The sequence below is a fragment of the Macaca fascicularis genome, chromosome 1 (genome assembly GCF_037993035.2).
Source record: "Macaca fascicularis isolate 582-1 chromosome 1, T2T-MFA8v1.1".
NCBI lineage: Eukaryota > Metazoa > Chordata > Mammalia > Primates > Cercopithecidae > Macaca > Macaca fascicularis.
Genome location: NC_088375.1, coordinates 33,760,345 through 33,779,606, shown reverse-complemented (window position 1 = coordinate 33,779,606; position 19,262 = coordinate 33,760,345). Strand labels below are relative to the sequence as shown.

Here is a 19,262-nt window from a genome sequence, read left to right as displayed (position 1 = left end):
AAGCTCCTCTTTCTTGAATCATTTGCCCATCCTTGAACCAATCTCTGAGGAAGGCATTGTGAATGTGATTCACTGGTTTAAACCTGGATTACATGCTACACTTCCTGGAGTTTTGGGCTCTGTTGAGAACCACATGGACAGAAAAATAAGAAAGAGCACAGATCCTCAAATGTTACCAGAAGTTAGGCAAATGGATGATGGGGGCCAAAACACAATCAGTGTGCACTATACAGAGCCTAGGGTTTGTCTTTCTTATTTACTGCAACATTTTACATACAGTTTATCATTTGCTTTTTTTTTTTTTTCTGAGACAGGGTCCCACTATGCTATGCTGCCCAGGTTGGACTCGAACTCCTGGACTCAAGGGATCTCCCTGCCTCAGTCTCCTGAGTACCTGGGACTAAAGATGTGCACCACTGCACCTGGCTTGGTTTAACTTTTTATGCTGGCCTTTGTCTTTGACATGTGGGGGTTTAATTTTTATTGTTCTTAATGTTGATAAACATGTCCATCTTTTTCTTACTATTTGAGGACATTTAGCCAAATTCTCCATAACTCTCACCATGACATTAATTGATTATGCATTTTCTTCTCATGAGGAAAAAATGGAAATAAACTGTGACTCAATATTGTTCTGAAGAAAGTCCCACCAAGTTCTGTGTCTTTCTGAGAAAGATACCTTTTACATTAGTAAAACAAACGGACATGTAATTTTAGAGTTTTGTTGAATAAAATCTCTATTCAAAGGTTAATAGCTACTGTTAAAAATGGCTCTTGGATACCTGTATTAATTTGCTAGGCTGCCATAACAACATACCACAGACTAGGTGGTTTAAACACCAGAAATTTATTTTCCCACAGTTCTCAAGGCTAGTAGTCCAATTTCAAGTTATCAGCAGATTTGGTTACTCTTGAGGTTTCTCTTAAATGTGTAGTAATTTGTTATGGCAACAACAAAAGGTAATACACTGTGGCTGACACTGCAGAGGATGCCAATACTGAACTCAGCTTATAATTTCTTCAGATCTAGTTATATCTTGGTACAAACCAACTGTTTGAGAGTGGTACACAGCAAAGAAAGAATGAGGAACGGTGCATGAGAATCAATTTTTACTGTGACAGTGGTTCAACGGATTGGAAACCAAGATGTGCTCTTGAATCATTTAGAGTGATGTCAAACAGAGATGACCCAGATTCAGCAAGGCAACCCTCAGTTGTTGAACACGGGGTGTAGCACCAAGATTTTGGCCATCAGCTTTATTGCTTCGACCTATTTTTTTCCAAACTGAAGGTGAAATACCAGTTTCTACTATCTCACAACAAAGTGATAAATGCAAATATAGTTGATGAACTGGTTTAATGGTAGATGCTCAGGTCTCTGTGTGAGGGACGACTTACAGTGTGATAAAAGACATACCTGCTGTACCCGAATAAAGCAAATTACGAAAATAAGAATTACCACACTGATTCAGAGAATAAGAGGAGTTATTGTCAGAGCAAAGCTTGCTTTACTTCACATCACCCTTAAAGGTTAAAAATATGCCCCGAAAACTAACTTTTCTCCAAGGTTGCTATACACATCTAATCAAAGTTATTGTATCCAAATACCATCCATTCTTCAGGGTTGTTTATACAAGTTCACAATTTAGTGGTACTTTAGCATTCTGTTTCTTATGTAATTCAGTGGTGTAATTCTTTTGTTGCAGGCTTCTCTCCTGAGAACTTGGGCATGAGTCCAGGGGGATTGGGATGGAAGGCCATCTGAGAACTATTAATCACATTCAAGCTCATTCCTTCTCTTCGATAACCATGATTTGTCCCTAAACCAAACTTGTATACATAAATTTCTCTTTGCCACCAGTTGAATTTCTTATCATGAAATTTCCAAGTTGCTTATGTAAAGAACACTCAATCTTTTTAGCGTTACCGTACATAATCACACCCATAAATTACTATAGGTTGGGCATAACAAATCAGAACATCCAACATTTTTGAGTACTGACATGACACTTAAAGGAAATGCTTATTGGAGCATTTTGGTTTCAGATGTTTGGATTTGGGATGCTCAGCTGGTACGTGTAATGTAAATTTTCGAAAATCCAGAAAAATCTCAAACACTTCTGGTCCCAAGCATTTCAGATAACAGATCCACAACGTGTAACAGTAGAGGACTCCTGCTGTGAACTCAAGTTAGTTCAGAACTTCTTTGGACCTCAGAAACACTGGACCCTTTCCTCCTTTTCCACATAGTACTGATACTATATCTCATCATTTCATGATTTTGTTCTGTCTTGACTATGAACTTACATTAAGTTAATATTACATAGTATAAAAATAACTTCAGGAGTGATAGGAGTGGGTATTAGAAGCGCTATTATTTACCCACTACTCAAGGCATTAGGCAGAAAAATATCACTCACCATCTAGGAAGGAGTCTTGATGCAAATAATGGACAATGTACTGTTTTAAACATTTCTTGATTCCAACTATATCCACTTTTCCAGATCACTTTATACTACATTACAAACACAGGTGGTCAAATCTACGGAGCAAAAGACTTGTAACATTATCCGCTATGTTTCAATGTGAGGTGTTTTTTTCCCCTTCTGCCCTTTAATACCACCTCATAATGACACCAATTGATGTGTTCTTATAGAATTCATTAGACCTAATTTTGTTTTGGCTTATGATCTTTATGTGGATCTAAACCTTCCTGTACCTTCAAAAAATATGTATTCATTCACCATATATAAAACTATTAAATATTTTTCCAATCAATGTTGGTTTTCCTAATCTTGGGCTTTTTTTTTTTAAAATTTTCTGTCACCCACACCTGAGTGTAGTGGTGTGATCACAGCTCACTGTAGCCTTCAATTCCTGGGCTCAAGTAATTCTCTCCTTTCAACTCCTGAGAAGCCAGGACTAAAGTCACGCATCACCACACTCAGCTAATTTTTAACTTTTTTTTTTTTATAGAGATGGAGTCTCGCTATGTTGCCCAGGCTGATCTTGAACTCCTGACCTCAAGCAGTCCTCCCACCTCAGCCTCCCAAAGTGCTGTTATTACAGACATGAGCCACTGCGCCTGGCCCTCTGGTTAGCTTTTTTTTTGAGATGGAGTCTCGCTCTGTTGCCCAGGATACAGTGCAGTGGTACAATCTCAGCTCACCACTACCTCTGCCTCCCAGGTTCAAGGGATTCTCCTGCCTCAGCCTCCCGAGTAGCTGGGACTACAGGTGCGCACCACCATTCCTGGCTAATTTTTGTAATTTTAGTAGAGACGGAGTTTCACTATGTTGGTCAGGGTGGTCTCGAACTCCTGACCTCATGATCCACCCACCTTGGCCTCCCAAAGTGCTGGCATTACAGGTGTGAGCCACTGTGCCAGGCCTAGTTTAGTTTTTTAATACCATCTTCAGTTTATTTTACATCACTAATTTACCAGGAAAACCACATTAACATAATAACAAAACTTAACAGGAAACTATTGTTTACTCAGATATTTGGTGAGACAGCAATCTGGGCAAGCAGGTAGTAAACCCTGCAGGTGAGTCAGGAACCTGTTACAAAGGGCAGAGCTAGCTGCAGATGGAAACCAGCACCCTTATCTTCCTAAAATACATTTGGATAAGACGCCTCAGAAATAATGCCTGGAAAGTTCAATCCGCTTGGTAATTCCATTCCATCTTAACTCCATTAGACAGTATCAGTGCTTTTGCTAGAAGACTGGATTTTCTCTGGTCATTTTTGTGGTTTATATTTAACAACATGTATTCTTTTAACTATGTGGGTTTTGTTCTCATTTTACATTTACTTTCATTTTTTCTTGTTTTCTTCTCCTATTTGTTACTTCTCCTAAGTTGTCTTCCTTCTTGTGTGTTGTGTGTTTTGCCATGCTTCCTCTTTTTTCTTCTGCTTTCCCAGAAGATCTTGCCAGTAGAAATTAATAAGGACTGTGTACTTTCAGTCATTACATTTATGTATTCAGCCAGTACATTCATCTGGTACAAAAAGGAAATTCTATTGCATCACATACTCTCAGCTTCATGAATTTAGATTTTATAAAAAAAATACATTGCAAAGAGGTAATACTAAGCACCGATGATTTTTTTTTCCCCCAGGAGACTTCTTAGTTGGGGTCATACTACTTTCTGTCTCAGCCCATTTTCTGCTGCTATAACAGAATACAACAGACTGGGTAATTTATAAAGAAAATACATTTATTTCTCACAGTTCTGGAGCCTGGGAAGTCCAAGAGCACAGTGCCCGCATATGGGGAGGGTCACCTCATGGTGAAAGGCCCAAGACAGCATGACAGACAGAGAGGCAAGATGGGAGCCAAATTTATCCAGTTATTAGAAACGCACTCTCCTGCAATAACTAACAGTACTCCTCATGACCTAATCACCTCTTGACGCTCTCAACTCGCAACACTGTTACAATGGCAATTACATTTCAACGTGAGTTTTGGGGGATACATTCAAATCACAGCAGTCCTCAGAATAAGCAACTTGGAAGGAAACTCGCTCTGTCGCCCAGGCTGGAGTACAATGGCAGGATCTCCGCTCACTGCAACCTCCACCTCCTGGGTTCAAGCCATTCTCCTGTCTCAGCCTCCCAAGTAGCTGGGATTGCAGGTGTGCACCACCACGCCTGGCTAATTTTTTATATTTTTAGTAGAGATGGGGTTTTACCATGTTGGCCAGGCTGTTCTAGAACTCCTGACCTCGAGTGATCCATCCACCTCTGCCTCCCAAAGGGCTGGGATTACAGGTGTGAGCCACCACGCCGAGCCTGGAAGGAAACTCTTTCACATTCCCTACATCATCAATTACAGGACAGTGTTGTGTTTTTTTCCTTTTCTTTCTTTTTGAGACCGAGTTTCACTCTTGCCCAGGCTGGAGTGCAGTGGCGTGATCTCAGCTCACTGCAGCCTCTGCCTCCTGGGTTTCTTGGGTTCAAGCAATTCTCCTACCTCAGCCTCCCAAGTAGCTGGGACTACAGGAGCATGCCACCACTCCCGGCTAATTTTTGTATTTTTTTAGTAGAGTCGGGGTTGTGCCATGCTGGGCAGGCTGGTCTCAGACTCCTAACCTTAAGTGACCACCTACCTCAGCCTCTCAAAGTACTGGGATTACAGGCATGAGCCACCGCATCTGGCCAATCACAGTGTTTTCAAAGTGTTAGTCACTTGCCTCAGATTCACCTGGGTGCTGGTACAAATGCACATTCATAAGGTGGAGCTCAGAAATCTGGTTTTTAACAAGCTCTCTAGGTGATTCTTCCGGGTACCAATGTTTGAGAATCATGGGGGTAGCAATATGTTTAGGAAATAATAGGTCCATAATAACTACTTGATGATATGTTACTAAGGGCATACTATACTATGCCCTTAGTAACTTCCAAATATGTCTCTCATGTGCTGAACTTTCTCCTTTGCCTTAACCCTGTGTTTTCAACCATTGCCTACTCCTTGAGTTTTTTCCTCCCATTCTTTGAGTTTTTTTCATCCCACACTCATTCAAAATATTCAAAACTAAACCATCTACGGAACACCTCCAATCCTGTCATTAAGTTATTGTTATACCAGAAGTCATGTTTGGAGTCATTTCTGTTTGTTTCATCATTTTTAAGCAACATATTGGCCATTGTGTCAAGCACTGAAATAGACGGTGATGAATACCACAGATATGGGTCATACTCTCAAGGATGGTAAAGATAGTTTTACAGAGAGTAATTAAACTTTATCCTATCAGTTCCTTAGTGTTTTCCTCAGAATATTCCCTTACTTTGTCATCATCCTAATCTAGAATCTTATTTATGCTCGAACTGCTTTAATTTTTCCTAGTCTCTTTGTTCCTAATTTCCCACCTCTTCTGAAAGATTAATCTCCTGAAAAATTAATCTTTAAAATATTATAAATGTTTTTACCCCGCTTAATGCCTCATTTCTGTGAAAGTTGTCATAATCAAAATGGAATTATATGGGCTCGGTGGTACACACCTACAGTCCAGCTACTTGGGAGGCTGAGGCAGCAGGGTTGCTTGAGCCCAGGAATTTGGGGGCTGTACTGTGCTATAGTCTTCCCTGTGAATAGTCACTGCATCCCAGCCACATCTCTTAAACAAAAGGTGGGGGGGAAGTCACTAACACATTTTTTAAAATCCCGAAAAATAGATTCAGGGGTCATGAAGAGAAGGGGTCTCATGCTTGCACACCTGATGACAAAAACTATCACAAAAAAACTGCAAAAGCCACAATCTTTTTTTTTTTTTTTTTTTTTTTTTGAGATGGAGTCTTGCTCTGTTGCCCAGGCTGGAGTGCAGTGGCACGATCTTGGCTCACTGCAACTTCCGCTTCCCAGGTTCAAGCGATTCTCCTGCCTCAGCCTTCCGAGTAGCTGGGATTACAGGTGCCCACCACACGCAGCTGATTTTTGTATTTTTAGTAGGGACGGGGTTTCACCATGTTAGCCAGGCTGCTCTTGAGCTCCTGACCTCAGGTGATCCACTGGTCTTGGTCTCCCAAAATGTTGGGATTATGGGCATCGGCCACCGCGCCTGGCCAAAAGCCACAATCTTACACAAAAAATACTTCCGCGAAAACATGTGCCCGGCAACTTCCTGTCCAGTCTCCGACTGGCGTCACCTCGTTACTGATTTTTGCAGCCAAGGATAATGATTTAAAAACAATTACGTAATTCTCATTTAAAAAAAAAAATCAAAAATCTTTGTCTGCCTTTACCTCCTTGAATACGCAAATAGTTTACTAAGTCATGAGTATTTTCACAATACTTTACTCCCAAATAAATATATAAGAATCATAAAATGATAGAATTGAAAAGGATAAAAATCACAGTTGTTTCTAACTTCCACCCCTTAGAATGTAGCAAATGAAAATCTATCATCCATCTATCTATCTATCTATCTATCCATCCATCCATCCATCTATTTTTTTGAGACAGGGTCTCTGTCTCACAGGCTGGAGTGCAGTGGTGCGATCTCCGCTCCCTACAGCCTCAACCTGCCCAGCTCAAGCAATCCTTCCACGTCGGCCTCCCGAGTAGCTGGGACTACAGGCCTGCTGCCACCATGCCCAGCTAATTATTTGTACTTTTTGTAGAGACGGGGTTTCGCTGTGTTGCCCAAGCTGGTCTCTAACCTCAGGTTCAGCCTCCAGGCTCAGGTGATTCGACCCCCTAGGCCTCCCAAAGTGCTGCCCATGACAGGCACGAGCCACCGCCCCCGCCTACAATCAATTTTCAATATTCTAAAAAAGCCTACCAGAAATTGTGTATTTTCTGGTGGTATTAAATGCTAGGTTTCCTTGTTTTGTGCTAGAATTATATCAGATCCACAATAAACCTAGGTTCTGACTGAGCTGGGTCTGACTGGGCAAAATCTGTTTTCCCATTATTATGTTCAATTTGGCAAACAGCTTTTCAAAATACAGGAGTGAAGTCGTGGTCTACTAATAAAATTGGTAACACTTGCTACAATGTTTGCAATTTGCAGAAAATTTCACTGACTTCATCTTAACTTATTCCTCACAAAACTGTGGAATCACCATCAGTAGAGCAGGAGGCGTTGGTTCAATGCAGTGCTGTTTGCAACTTCTCGGAGCTTCTAGGTTCTTTCCGTGAGTCTCCAGCTTGCGAGAACCTTCACTCCGCGATTCGGAAGCAGCTGCCTACCCCTCAGGAGGCAAGAGACAGCTCCTTCTTCCCGTTCCGGACCATGGTGCTTTCGCACGCATGCGTAACACGGTGCCTCCGCGCTTGCGCCGATATTCTCCGCTTGGGGCGGATACCCTGGGAACGTGTGAGCGTCCGCGCCCAGCGCGCGCGTGCGCAGTCGCATTTTGAGGGTTTCCGCCCTCTACATTCCCGTCTTTCAAACCACCCCACCACCTCTACCAATCATTCCACTCTCCTCGACTCTTTTACTGCATTAGGACGGTCTGCTCTCTGGCACGTTTTCTGGAGCGAAAACGGCTTGGGACAGAGAGACTCCCTTTGCCAGGAACCCAAGTCCCCGAGGGCGCGGCATTTGTGTTTGAGCGCAGCCCGGCTGCGTCCCCAATTGTATCCCCTGCCGCGCCCGCCTCTTCCGCCGCTCTTGCGCGCGCGCACGGCCGGCCACGGCGCGTCGGGGTTGGCTGCTGCCGCGACAGCTGCGGCGGCGGCCTCGACAGCGGTAGTGTCTTCTACTGCGCTTTTTTAGTTTCCTCCGCCCCCTCCCGTCGGACGCTGTTGTGTGGTTGCCTTAAAAAAAAAACGCAACTTTATTGTTCCTCAGCCCCACCTCCCGGCTCAGCGGGCGTCCGCAGGATGCACTGAGGCGGAGAGGAGGTGAGGCGGCGGAGGGTCGAGGTCGCGGTCCCTCTCCTCCGAGCGTCCGGCCGGAGGGGAGGGAGTCACGATGTCTGGTAGCCGCCAGGCCGGGTCGGGCTCCGCTGGGACTAGCCCCGGCTCTTCGGCGGCCTCCTCAGTGACTTCCGCCTCCTCGTCTTTATCCTCTTCCCCGTCGCCGCCTTCCGTGGCGGCTTCGGCGGCAGCGCTGGTGTCCGGCGGGGCGGCCCAGCCCGCCGGCTCGGGCGGCCTCGGGGGCCCAGTGCGGCCTGTGTTGGTGGCACCCGCCGTGTCGGGCAGCGGCGGCGGGGCGGTGTCCACGGGCCTGTCCCGGCACAGCTGCGTGGCCAGGCCCAGCGCCGGCGTGGGAGGCAGCAGCTCCAGCCTAGGCAGCGGCAGCAGGAAGCGACCTCTTCTCGCCCCTCTCTGCAACGGGCTCATCAACTCCTACGAGGACAAAAGCAACGACTTCGTATGGTGGGTTTGAAGAGCACGCCCTCCTTGTCCCTAAATTATGAGTTTCTGCCGCTTAGGCTCGGGGGTGGGGGGTGGCTTGTTGGAGAGCCTGGGATACTGGTCCTGTGGTGGTGTCTGCAGAGGGATTCGAGCGTTTGCAGGTTGGTGGAGTGAAGGAATGTTGGAGTAGCCAGGCAGGGTGGGGATAATAAAAAGGTAGATAAGTGTTGCTGAGGAGGAAGTGAAGGGAGTTTAGGGAATAAAGAGGGAAGAGGGTGGAAGGTCAAATAAATGGTTTTGGATAACAAAGTTGGCAAAGAGGTTGAGTCTTAAAATTTTTGGCTCTCTGATGAATTGAGCACCCAGTCAATCAGGAGTACTTGTTGAGATGAATTAAATTTGCAAATGGAGAGGACTAAGCTTCCTGGGATGCAGAGGGATGGAATTGGTCAGAATTTATTTGAAGTATGGTAGATGATGCTGTAAACATAAGCATGGAAGTCTTATAAAGACATGCTTTTTATAATAATGTAAGTACCCATCGTATGCATGTGTAAATATGTCTCTCCTGACATTTCGAAGGATGGGCCACTTAGGAATCTGCTGTTAAGACGACTGTAGTCAAAGTCTGTTAACAAATTTTTCACTTTTCCACCAAGTGTCTTGAAAAGAGAGAACCAAATTTGTTAAATAACGTCCCTGTGTCAGATGTAACTGTACTATACTGGATAACAGAGGATGCTGGAACTTCTGACTTGAGAAATGCTAGGTTTAGACATTTTGTCATCATAGTTGGCATCTTGGATGATACAGAGTAGCATTTAGTCAGGACATTTGGGATGGAGGGGTTAGTCGTCGTATTAAGTGAAAGGTGGAGTTGATTGTGTTGCTTGAGAGTGTTTTGGAATTTTTATTGGGTTTTAGATATTGGTAGGATTATGAGAAGTAATTGCTGTTAGCTAGTTAAGAACTGGTAGTGTTTTGTACTTTCCCTTTTGAGGAAATTGTTGATCGAATATTAGGCATGTAGGAAGTTGGCTGCTTGCACAGTCGTTATGAGGGAAGTTGATTCAGATCAGAGTTGAAGATGGTCTGAGTTGGTGATGTTAAATATGATAGAGCTAGAAGTTGGAACTGTTAGGAAAGTTATTGATTAGACTTACAGTTTCTAGTTCCTGCAGAAAAATGATGTCTTTATTCACCTTTCTGCTTTTTTGTACGTTATTCTGGATCAGAATTAATCTGTTTTTCATTGAACATTTGAGGTATGATTGTTATTTATAAACAAGCAGTTTGTGGTTGGGGCTGAGAAGTGTTTGCACGTCTACACAGTCGATAGTGCGAGTAGCTAATAAGCTAATGAAACAAAGGGGGGTGTGCAGAATTTAGTTGTCTTTTTAGCCACTGTTTGCATTTTCATTTTTAGTATACTTAACGAACACAAACATGTTAGTTTCCATGTAAGTACACTAAAATTGAGTAAAAGATGTGAGAAATAAAGAATCGATCATTGTCATTCAGGAAATACTTGTATGACATTCACTGTTGGCCAGGCACCGTATGAACTTCAGTGCACTGTAGGCTATGCTATAGGGAATTGGGAACCCTGAGTTTTTTAAAGAGTAGAAATTTGTATTTGAGACGGAGTCTTACTCTGTCACCCAGGCTGGAGTGCAGTGGGACAATCTTGACTCACTACCACCCCTGCCTCCCGGGTTCAGGCAATTCTGGAGCCTCAGCCTCCCGAGTAGTAGCTGGATCATTACAGGCAGCTGCCACCACATCTGACTAATTTTTTGTATTTTTAGTGGAGACGGGGTTTCACCATGTTGGCCAGGCTGGTCTTGAACTCCTGACCTCATGTGATCTGCTTGCCTTGGCCTCTCAAAATTCTGGGATTACAGGTGTGAGCCACCGCAGCCCTGAGTATTCCACTTTCTAAGAATCTCATTAGTTAATTATTTCTTTTTCTGGTGAGGTTTAATATTCAGAAGAATTAATTGAGAGTCTGATTTAAAACTCAAGCCAGGTTTGATTTTGGCCAGACTCTTGGGGTAGGATGATATGGATTAGGCAAGGCCCAAGGAATCCTTTTTTTTTTTTTCCCCCCTCCTGTTTGGCTCTGGGTCTTGTCTTATATGCTCCAAGGTCAAACTGTGAACCAATTCAAATTATTCTATGCTTTTATTTTTTTTATTTTTTTTTAATTTATTTTATTTTATTTTATTTTTTTGAGACGGAGTCTCGCTGTGTCGCCCAGGCTGGAGCGCAGTGGCTGGATCTCAGCTCACTGCAAGCTCTGCCTCCCGGGTTTTTACGCCATTCTCCTGCCTCAGCCTCCCGAGTAGCTGGGACTACAGGCGCCCGCCACCTCGCCCGGCTAGTTTTTTGTATTTTTTAGTAGAGACGGGGTTTCACCGTGTTAGCCAGGATGGTCTCGAACTCCTGACCTCGTGATCCGCCCGTCTCGGCCTCCCAAAGTGCTGGGATTACAGGCTTGAGCCACCGCGCCCGGCCTATTCTATGCTTTTATATTTAAATGAAGCCCAAGTTTGAGTAATGATAATTTCTTATTCATTTATGGGACATTTTAAAGATATGCATATGCTTCACATTTTTTTTTATCCTTAGAACAATTCTGTGATGTTATATATAACCTATTTTTAATACAATACTAATTGTTTTCTCATTGAGGCACAGAGAAGTAATTTTGTTTCTCATTGGACAGGTAAGGACAAAGTGAGAACTCAGATTTCCCAGTTCTCAACTTTGTGTTTTCTTTGTGTGCAATTAGATAATTTCAGATCTGTAAGTTCAAGTACATGTATTTGGCCTAGTGGTTCTTAAGGGGCATAGATTGGAGGAGAAGCAGCTGTTTCATAATCATATGAGATAAATGTTTTATCCCTCACCACTCCCTTTTCTTACCTGCCCACATCCCAAGACAACATATCTGAATTGGAGGCTGGGGTGGGCAGTGTAGTTTGCATATGCTCCCCTGGTGATAGGGATATGTCCTTCTCACCTCCTTGAGAACTGTTGATTTAAATAGTCACATACCTAATTTCAGTAATAAACACTGGCCTCTCTTGACTTAAAGTAAGTTTATATTTAATTGCAGAATTGATAAACAGTTTAGGGGTTTAGGTTTCATTTTTATTTTTTATTTGACACAAAAGGTTGAAGGTATTATCAAGTTGAATAATTTTAACAGTGTTTTATTGATGGGGAATCTAATACAGGACAGTAGTATTTAGCTTGACATTGGATACATCTTCAACATTCAAAGGAAATCTTTGTTATTTTGATTTTTTGCAAAATTTTATTATATGGTTCATTTAACTAGACTATGAGTCTGATCTGTATTTGAAAGATGACTTCTGTTTTTTGTACTGACTCCTTTTTAAAACAATTCTATAACTGCTGCCTTTTTATTAGGTTTTCCAACTATCTCAAATTAAGTTTTCTACCTCTGCAAGTCCCAGCCATTCTTGCAGCAGAAATATGCGTTTGCATGTAGATAGTAAGCTCTTTATGGGAAAGTTGACTTTAGTCATCTGCTTGATAGAAAGTAGTTAGGATCTACATTAAATAGATCTATCATTCAGTAAATATGCGACTGCCTATTTTGTGTTAAGCTAAGATTTTCTCTTCTATGAAGAATGGCTTTTAATTGTGTAATTATAATATAACCTGGTATCATTGTCTCTCTTAGTATCATGGCAGATGTTAGTACCATTCCTTTTTCTTAGTGCCATGGCAGATGTTAGATACTCTAATGGACTGTGCATAGCACAATATATAGCCATTACCTATTAATTACATTTAGCACTAAAGATGAAGCCCATTGATCATTCTTGTTAATATAACTGGTTTCCTTTGTTTTTTTTTTTTTTTTTCCTGTTTTTGAGACAGGGCTCTCCATATGTTGCCCAGGCTGGTCCCGAACTCCTGGGCTCAGGCAGTCTTCATCGCTTAGCCTCTCAAGTAGCTGGAATTAGAGATGGCAGCCACCGCCTGTAATCCCAGGCTATTTTTAATAGTCTGAAAAACACCTGGCTCTGTTTTTCAGACTATTAACAAGTGAGGGTGGGCACCTTGGTTCACGCCTGTAATCCCAGCCCTTTGGGAGGCCAAGGCAGGAGGATTGCTTGAACCCAGCAGTTCGAGATCATCCTGGGCAACATGACGAAACCCCATCTCTACAAAAAATACAAAAATTAGCCTGTGTGGTGGCGTGTGCCTGTAGTCCTAGCTACTCAGGAGGCTGAGGTGGGAGGATCACTTGAGCCTGTGATGTCAAGTCTGCAGTGAGCTATGACTGCGCCACTGCACTCCAGCCTGGAGGACAGAGTGAGACCCTGTCTCTGAAAAAAAAAAAAAAGGGAAATAGAACATATCACAGAATCTGTCGTAATAAAGATAGTAACAGTTTGTGCAGCAATGTATATGCAATGTATTTCTCACTGGGTACAGTGGTAAAAATTTTTTTAAAGTCACTGAATTGTAGGACTGAATTTCCTATGATAGATAGGAAAGTGGAAAGTTCAAGTGGCTTTTCTTTTTAGACCATTGTGAGCTTATAAATACAAGACTAAATGTATTTTAAAGAGCTGTTAAAGCATATTCAGTTACTGGAATGAACCAGCATTTATTATATTATTATTATAGTAACATCTGTCAAGAACTTACTTGAACCTGCAAAGGTCAAACTTGATGCTTCTTTTGCTTTATAATACATGTGCCATTTGGATGACAATGATGAAACATACTCTGCAGGAGATGGCATATTTTATCAGACCTGTTGGTACTGTCAGACCTATGGACTATCAGATGATGGGGCATCAGCATCAATGGCAGCAGCAGACTTCTGTGGGTGATTTAAATGGTAGAGAAAATAAAGATGATTATGAAACAGGATAGGAAGACTATTAACTTTGAATTGTGATCTATAAATTGAGAAGGCGGTACTTGTGCAGTAGTAATTCATTACTAAAGAATGTGTTGATAAGCAGTTACCTTTTCCTTTTACAAATTTTTATACCTTTTCTGATAATGAGCCAACATTACATAGGTGGGTATGTTCCATCTAAGAACTGTTACTGATTATAGTAACTAGCCTTAAACCTTGTTGCTTACTATTCCTTCTTGTATGTGTATGTTTGTTCTTAATGGTGATTTCTTCGTGTTTTATATTATTATTTCAACCTGCTACCCTTTTCCTCAGAAAACTTCCATAGGTTGGGGGGAAAGGCTTTTTTGACCATGAAATTAGCCCATCGTCTTTTTCCTGTTAAAATTTATATTACAGGGTGAGTATCCTTTATCTGAAGTGCTTGAGACCAGAAGTGTTTTGGATTTTAGGGTTTTTTTTTTTTTTGGTTTTGTTTTTGAATTTTGGAATATTTACATTATATTTACCAGGTTAGCATCCTTAATCTGAAAAACCTGAAATCCAAATTGCTCCAGTGAGCATTTCCTTTGAGAGTCATGTTGGCACTGAAAAAATTTTGGATTTTGCATGATTTTGCATTTCAGATTTTCAGATTAGGGATATTCAATCTGTATACCAAATAAAATGTTTTTTAAACTGGGCATGATGGTGCATGCCTGTAGTCTCAGCTCCAGGAGTTTGAGTCCATCCTGGGCAATGTAGTGAAACTCTGTCTCTCAAAAGTTAAAGTGCTTTTAAAATTCTTGATCTGTTTTTATATGTGGTGTTGTCTGTAGGACAAAATTCTGTGAGCATTCAGGTTTTTGTGCAGACTTGTCTTTGCCTTCTACCTTACTCGTTCTTTGTCCTCTTTCTTTATGTATGTATGTATGAGCCAAGTTCTATTCAGATAGGTTGGTACTTTCTCAAACAATATATTCACTGAGAGTAACATGTTTTTCTTTATATCCTAAAATATGTTAGTTGTCCTTTCATTTTTCACAATTAAGTTTTATGAACTGATTTTGCCTCTGTTTCTATATAAAGTGGAACATAGAATGCAGTAGGTGGTCTGATTTCTGTTTATTGTATTTCTGGTGTAACCATTGGGAATCCATCCTTGTGTCCTAATCTCTGGTTTGGGATGGTACATTTCTTCCCCAAATTCAGAATTGGAACATATAATCCATGCTCAAGTGTCTAGTGCATTGGAATCATCTGTCTTTAGTATTAATTCACGGGTGGGCATTTGGCTCTAAATAGAGATAATGAGACAAAGTAGGCTTTGTAAAAATTACTGATGACTGTTTTGGGGTACTTTTAGATACTTGCATCTCAAAGTTCATAAATGCCAAGTCCACTCAAATGAAGATGGAATGTGTTGTACTGACAGTTCGTTTAGGACAAATACTCGTAATAGTAAGTGCTCAAATATAAATTGCTATTTGCCAAGCACTGTTTTAAAGGTTTTACATTACTTGCTTAATCTTCAGAACAACTGTTTGATATAGATGCTCTTATAGTTCCCATTTTGTAGATGAGGAAATGAGGCTCAAGAGAGGTTATATAACTTGTCTAAGTTACACAATTAATAATGGTGGTGCCAGTATTTATATTCAAACAATTTGACTCAGAGGTCAGGTTCTTAACCACTATTACAAATAGTTACCCAAGTTAACCACCTATTTCCTTGCCTTTATTTAGAGGCTGATTTTGTTTAAAATCAGCTTTACTAAGTTATAATTTGCATAAAATAAGTCACTGGTCGTAAGTGTGTAGTTGAATGAGTTTTGACACATGAATACACCTGTGCAGTCACCACCTTAATGAAGCTATGATACATTTGCAGAAAGTTGACTTTTGCCAACACTTCATACTCTGTGTCTACCTTCACACCTAACACCTGGCAACCAGTGATCTGCTTTGTATTGCTGTCATTTTGCTTTTTCTGGGATTTCATATTAATGGAGTCCTTTAGTAGATAGTCTTTTGTGTCTGGTGTCTTTCATGTGGTATAATGTTTTTGAAATTCACTGATGTTGAATGTACTATTTTTTTTTCTTTTAATTGCTTAGTAGTATCCCATTATTGTATGGATGTAACATGAGCTGTTTATTTTCTGGTTAAAAGATTTTTGACTTGTTTCTAGTTTTTGACTATTATTTAGAAAATTCTGTAAGCATTCAGGTTTTTGTGCAAACACGTCTTCACATTTCTAGGGTAAAAATATCTAGTAGTGAATTGCTGGGTTCTATGCCAAGTATATGTTTAATTTTAAAATAAACTGCAAAACTTTTTAAAAACTGCCTGTACCATTTTCCGTTTCCTTTTTTTCCTTTTTTTTTTTTTTTTTTGAGACAGAGTCTTGCACGGTCGCCCCAGCTGGTGTGCAGTGGCGCTCTCCTGGCTTGCTACAACCTCTGACTCCGGAGTAGCAATTCTCCTGCATCAGCCTCCCAAGTAGCTAGGATTACAGGTGCCTGCCACCATGCCAAGCTACATTTTTGTATTTTTAGTAGAGATGGGGTTTCACTATGTTGGCCAGGATGGTCTCGATCTCCAGACCTCGTGATCCTCCTGCCTTGACCTCCCAAAGTGCTGGGATTATAGGCGTGAGCGCGCCCGGCCACCATTTTGCATTTCTACCAGCAACAAATAAAAGTTCTTATTGTTTCACGTTCTTGCTAGCGCTCTGTGTTTTCAGTCTTTTAAATATTAGTCATTTTTGTGGATATGTAGTTTTATCTCATTGTTATTAACATACTTTTATGTGCTTATTTTTCATTTGCATTATCTTTTGTGAAGTGTCTCTTGTAATATGTGGCCCTTTTTTTCCCCGTAAAATTGCTTGTCATCTTGCATTGTAAGGGTTCTTTATGTATTCTGCATACATCTTTTGTCAGACCTATGTATTGTGGTATTTTCTCTTAGTCTGTTGCTTATCTTTTCATTTTATTAATAATTTTTTAAAGCACAAAAGTTTTTTCTTTTTTCTAATGTATCGATAAAGTTTTCAATTTTGATTAAGTCCAAATTGATTTTTATTATTTTTAATTTTTGTGTTCTAGCTAAGAAATTAACACCAAATTAGAAAACATTCTCATGTATTTTCTTCTAGAAGGTTTATAGTTTTCTTATGGTTATGATCCATTTCAAGTTAGTTTTTATATACTGTGATAAGGGTTGAAGGCTTCATTAATATTATAACATCATATGTTGAAAAGATCATCTCTGTTCATTGAATTTTCTTGGCACCTTTCTCAAAGGTTAACCATATATGTGAGTTTATTTCTGCAATTTTTATTCTGTCCCATTGGTGTATATATGTTTATCCCTACATGAGTGCCATACTGTTTTGATTATGGTATCATTATAGTACATCTTGAAATCATGTAGTGTAATTTTCATCCTTTATTTCAAAGTTGTTTTGGTTATTTAGGTTCTTTACATTTCCACATAAATCTTAGGATTATCTTGCCAATTTCTACAAAAAAGGATGTAGGATTTTAATTTTGGTTACTTTGAATCTGTGATTTAATTTGGGAAGATGACATCTTAACATTATCGAGTCTTTTGAATCATGAACATAGTATATATCTCCAATTTTTAGGTCTTCTTTAATTTCTCTTAGCAGTGTTTTATACTTTTCAGTTTGGGTTTTTCACCATATTTTTAAAATTTATCCCTAAGTATTTTATGTTTTTGATGGTGTTCTAAATGTTGTTCTTTTAATTTCAACTTCTAATTGTTGCTAGTATGTAAATACACTATTTTTTATGTTGTCCTTGTATTTTATGAAATTTTAAGTTTACTTACTAGTTCTAATAGTTTTTTGGTAGAACCTGTAGAATTTATAAGAAAAACATCCATGTTATCTGTATATAAATATACTTTTACATCTTTTAAATTTATATGCCCTATTTAAAAAACATACATTAATGGATTTGTTTGATTGGGTAATTGTTTAAAAGGATTTTTTGGACCTTTATTAGTGAGGGATACTGGTCTGTGATTTTCTTTTAATTTATTTCTAGTTTTCATATCACACTGTATTGGTTTGCTTTGGCTGCCATAACAAAATACCACAGATTAGGTGGCTTAAATTTATTTGTTTTCTCATAGGTAAATAGAAATAGAAATAAATAGAAATTTATTTTCTCATAGGTCTGGAGGCTAGAAGTACAAAACAATGTGTAGGCAGATTTCGGTTTCTTCGGAGGCCTGTTTCCTTTCTTTTTTTTTTTTAAAAGAGGTGGTCTTGCTGTGTCACCCAAGCTGGAGTACAGTGGCACCGTCACTGCTCACTGCATCCTCAAACTCCTGGGTCCAAGGGATCCTCCTCCCTCATCATCCTAGTGGTTGGCTCTACAGGCACGTGTCACCACACCTGGATAATTTTTATAATTTTTTAATAGAGATGAGGGTCTTGCCATCTTGCCTAGGTTGGGCCACTTTTTGTTGTGTCATAACTTTGTCACCCCCAGTCTGCGTGTTGCCTGTGTCTTAGAAGAATCCTGCTTGTATTGGATTAGGGCCCACCAATATGACTGTATTTTACGTTGATTATCTCTTTAAAGGCCTTATTTTCAAATGCAAAATCTGAGATACTGGGAGTTATAAAATAGGGCTTTTCTTTTGTGAGGGATGGAAATACAATTTAACCCATAACATAGGTATTATTGCTGGTTTCACTTGTTCTTTCCCTCCCTCCCTCCCTCCTTCCCTTCTGCCGGTTTCACTCTTTCTTTCTTGTTTTTTTCTTTTTCTTTTTCTTTTTCTTTTTTTTTTTTTTTTTTTTGTGTAGAGACAGGAGTCTCACTGTGTTGCCCTGGCTGGTCTTGAGCTCCTGGTCTCAAGTAATCTTCCCATGCTTTGACCTCTCAGAGTGCTGGGACTATAGGCATGAGTCACTGTGCCTGGCCAGTGCTGGCTTCTAAAAGAAGGTAAGAAATGTTTCCCTTCTATTTTCTGAAAGATTGTGTATGAAATTGGTGTTTTTCCTTAAGTGGTTGATGGAACTTTCCAGTGAAGCCATAGTTTTAGACCTTCATGTATTTTGTATGATTTCACGCCTTCCCTTTGTGGGAACCTTCCCTTTGTGGGAACCTTCCCTTTGTGGGAACCTTCCCTTTGTGGGAACCTTCCCTTTGTGGGAACCTTCCCTTTGTGGGAACCTTCCCTTTGTGGGAACCTTCCCTTTGTGGGAACCTTCCCTTTGTGGGAACCTTCCCTTTGTGGGAACCTTCCCTTTGTGGGAAGGTTTTTAATTACTAATTCAATTTCTTTAATAGACACTACTCAGGTTCTATATTTCATGAACATTAGTAGTTTAAGAGTTTCTTCATAACACCCATGTTGCTGATTTTACTGGCATAGTAATAATATATCCCTTATTCTTTTAGTATCTTGGATTTGTTAATGGTGTCACGTCTTTCATTCCTGATATTGATAATTTGTATTCTTGTGTTTCTGTTTTCCTTGAACGGTTTAGCTAGAGGATTATTAATTTTGTTTAACTCTTTT

The 19,262-nt window shown here is 40.3% G+C and overlaps 1 protein-coding gene across 50 annotated transcripts in view; it reads left to right on the top strand.

Annotated features, from left to right (window-relative positions):
• The first annotated feature begins 8,149 nt into the window (after nucleotides 1-8,149).
• The window catches only part of COP1 (COP1 E3 ubiquitin ligase), a 256,894-nt gene continuing 245,781 nt past the window's right edge, over nucleotides 8,150-19,262 (top strand). For all 50 annotated transcript variants that reach the window (XR_012426194.1, XM_074019442.1, XM_074020276.1 and 47 more), the window contains exon 1: nucleotides 8,150-8,827. Coding sequence is in view for 21 of the 50 variants with exons in the window: in XM_074019442.1 (XP_073875543.1) it covers nucleotides 8,421-8,827 (407 nt within the window). In the remaining 29 variants the exon portion in view is untranslated. The remainder of the gene's footprint in view (nucleotides 8,828-19,262) is intronic.